This window comes from Cynoglossus semilaevis, chromosome 8 (assembly GCF_000523025.1).
Source record: "Cynoglossus semilaevis isolate Cse_v1.0 chromosome 8, Cse_v1.0, whole genome shotgun sequence".
NCBI classification, from domain to species: Eukaryota; Metazoa; Chordata; class Actinopteri; order Pleuronectiformes; family Cynoglossidae; genus Cynoglossus; species Cynoglossus semilaevis.
In genome coordinates, this window is record NC_024314.1 from 29,559,954 (window position 1) to 29,560,676 (window position 723).

General features: G+C 54.5%; 1 protein-coding gene across 1 annotated transcript in view; it reads right to left on the minus strand.

The window, feature by feature from the left end:
• The window catches only part of nav3 (neuron navigator 3), a 103,403-nt gene extending 102,718 nt beyond the window's left edge, over positions 1-685 (minus strand). Inside the window, exon 1 of the mRNA XM_017034053.2 lies at positions 282-685. Within this exon, the coding sequence (XP_016889542.1) occupies positions 282-539 (258 nt within the window). The 5' untranslated portion in view covers positions 540-685. The remainder of the gene's footprint in view (positions 1-281) is intronic.
• Between the last annotated feature and the right edge of the window lie 38 nt (positions 686-723).

The following is a 723-nucleotide window of genomic DNA, read 5'->3' on the forward strand; positions in this document are numbered from 1 at the left end:
TATTAGATGATGATCACTAACCAGTGACATCATCTGACCAACACACACACACGACTAACGACCTGTGATTCATACACCTGTTCACGTTTTGATGCAGAGTCAAGACACAAAAAAGAAGAACCAGGAACCAGGAACCAGGAACCAGCGCCACAGCCTGGTACTGTTGTTGTTGTGACTCCTGACACCTGTGGAGCGTCGAACCGACACCCACCTGACCACAGACACACACACAGACACACACACACATACACAGCCTGAGCCCCAGGTCTCCGTCCACCCACCTTGCAGATCTTGCCCTCCTCCGTCTGGGCTCTGGACCGTCCCTCCGGGGTCTTCTCCTGTCCGTACTCTGACTTGAGGGACATGTGGCAGGAGAACCCCGGAGAGCCCTCGCCTCCTCTCACCTCCTGCTGCCGGGACATGTAGCTGTGGGAAGCGGCCGTCTTCGCGGCACTGGGGATGGGCAGAGCGGTGTGCATGGGTTTGGTGCCCCCTGTGGAGGGTTGTCTGAGTTTGGAGGCTACACCCACCACCGGCATGGTACACAAATATAAACACTGCAGTCCGGGCCCGGTCCAGAGAGGAGAGAAGGAGAACGAGTCAGAGTTCTCCTGCTGACGTCCGCTCCAGTGGAAGAAGTGAAGACTTGAGAAAAAGAAAAAAAAACTAAAAAAAAAAAAAAAAAAAAACCACATCCCACCGACCACACCCACGGGGGGGAGA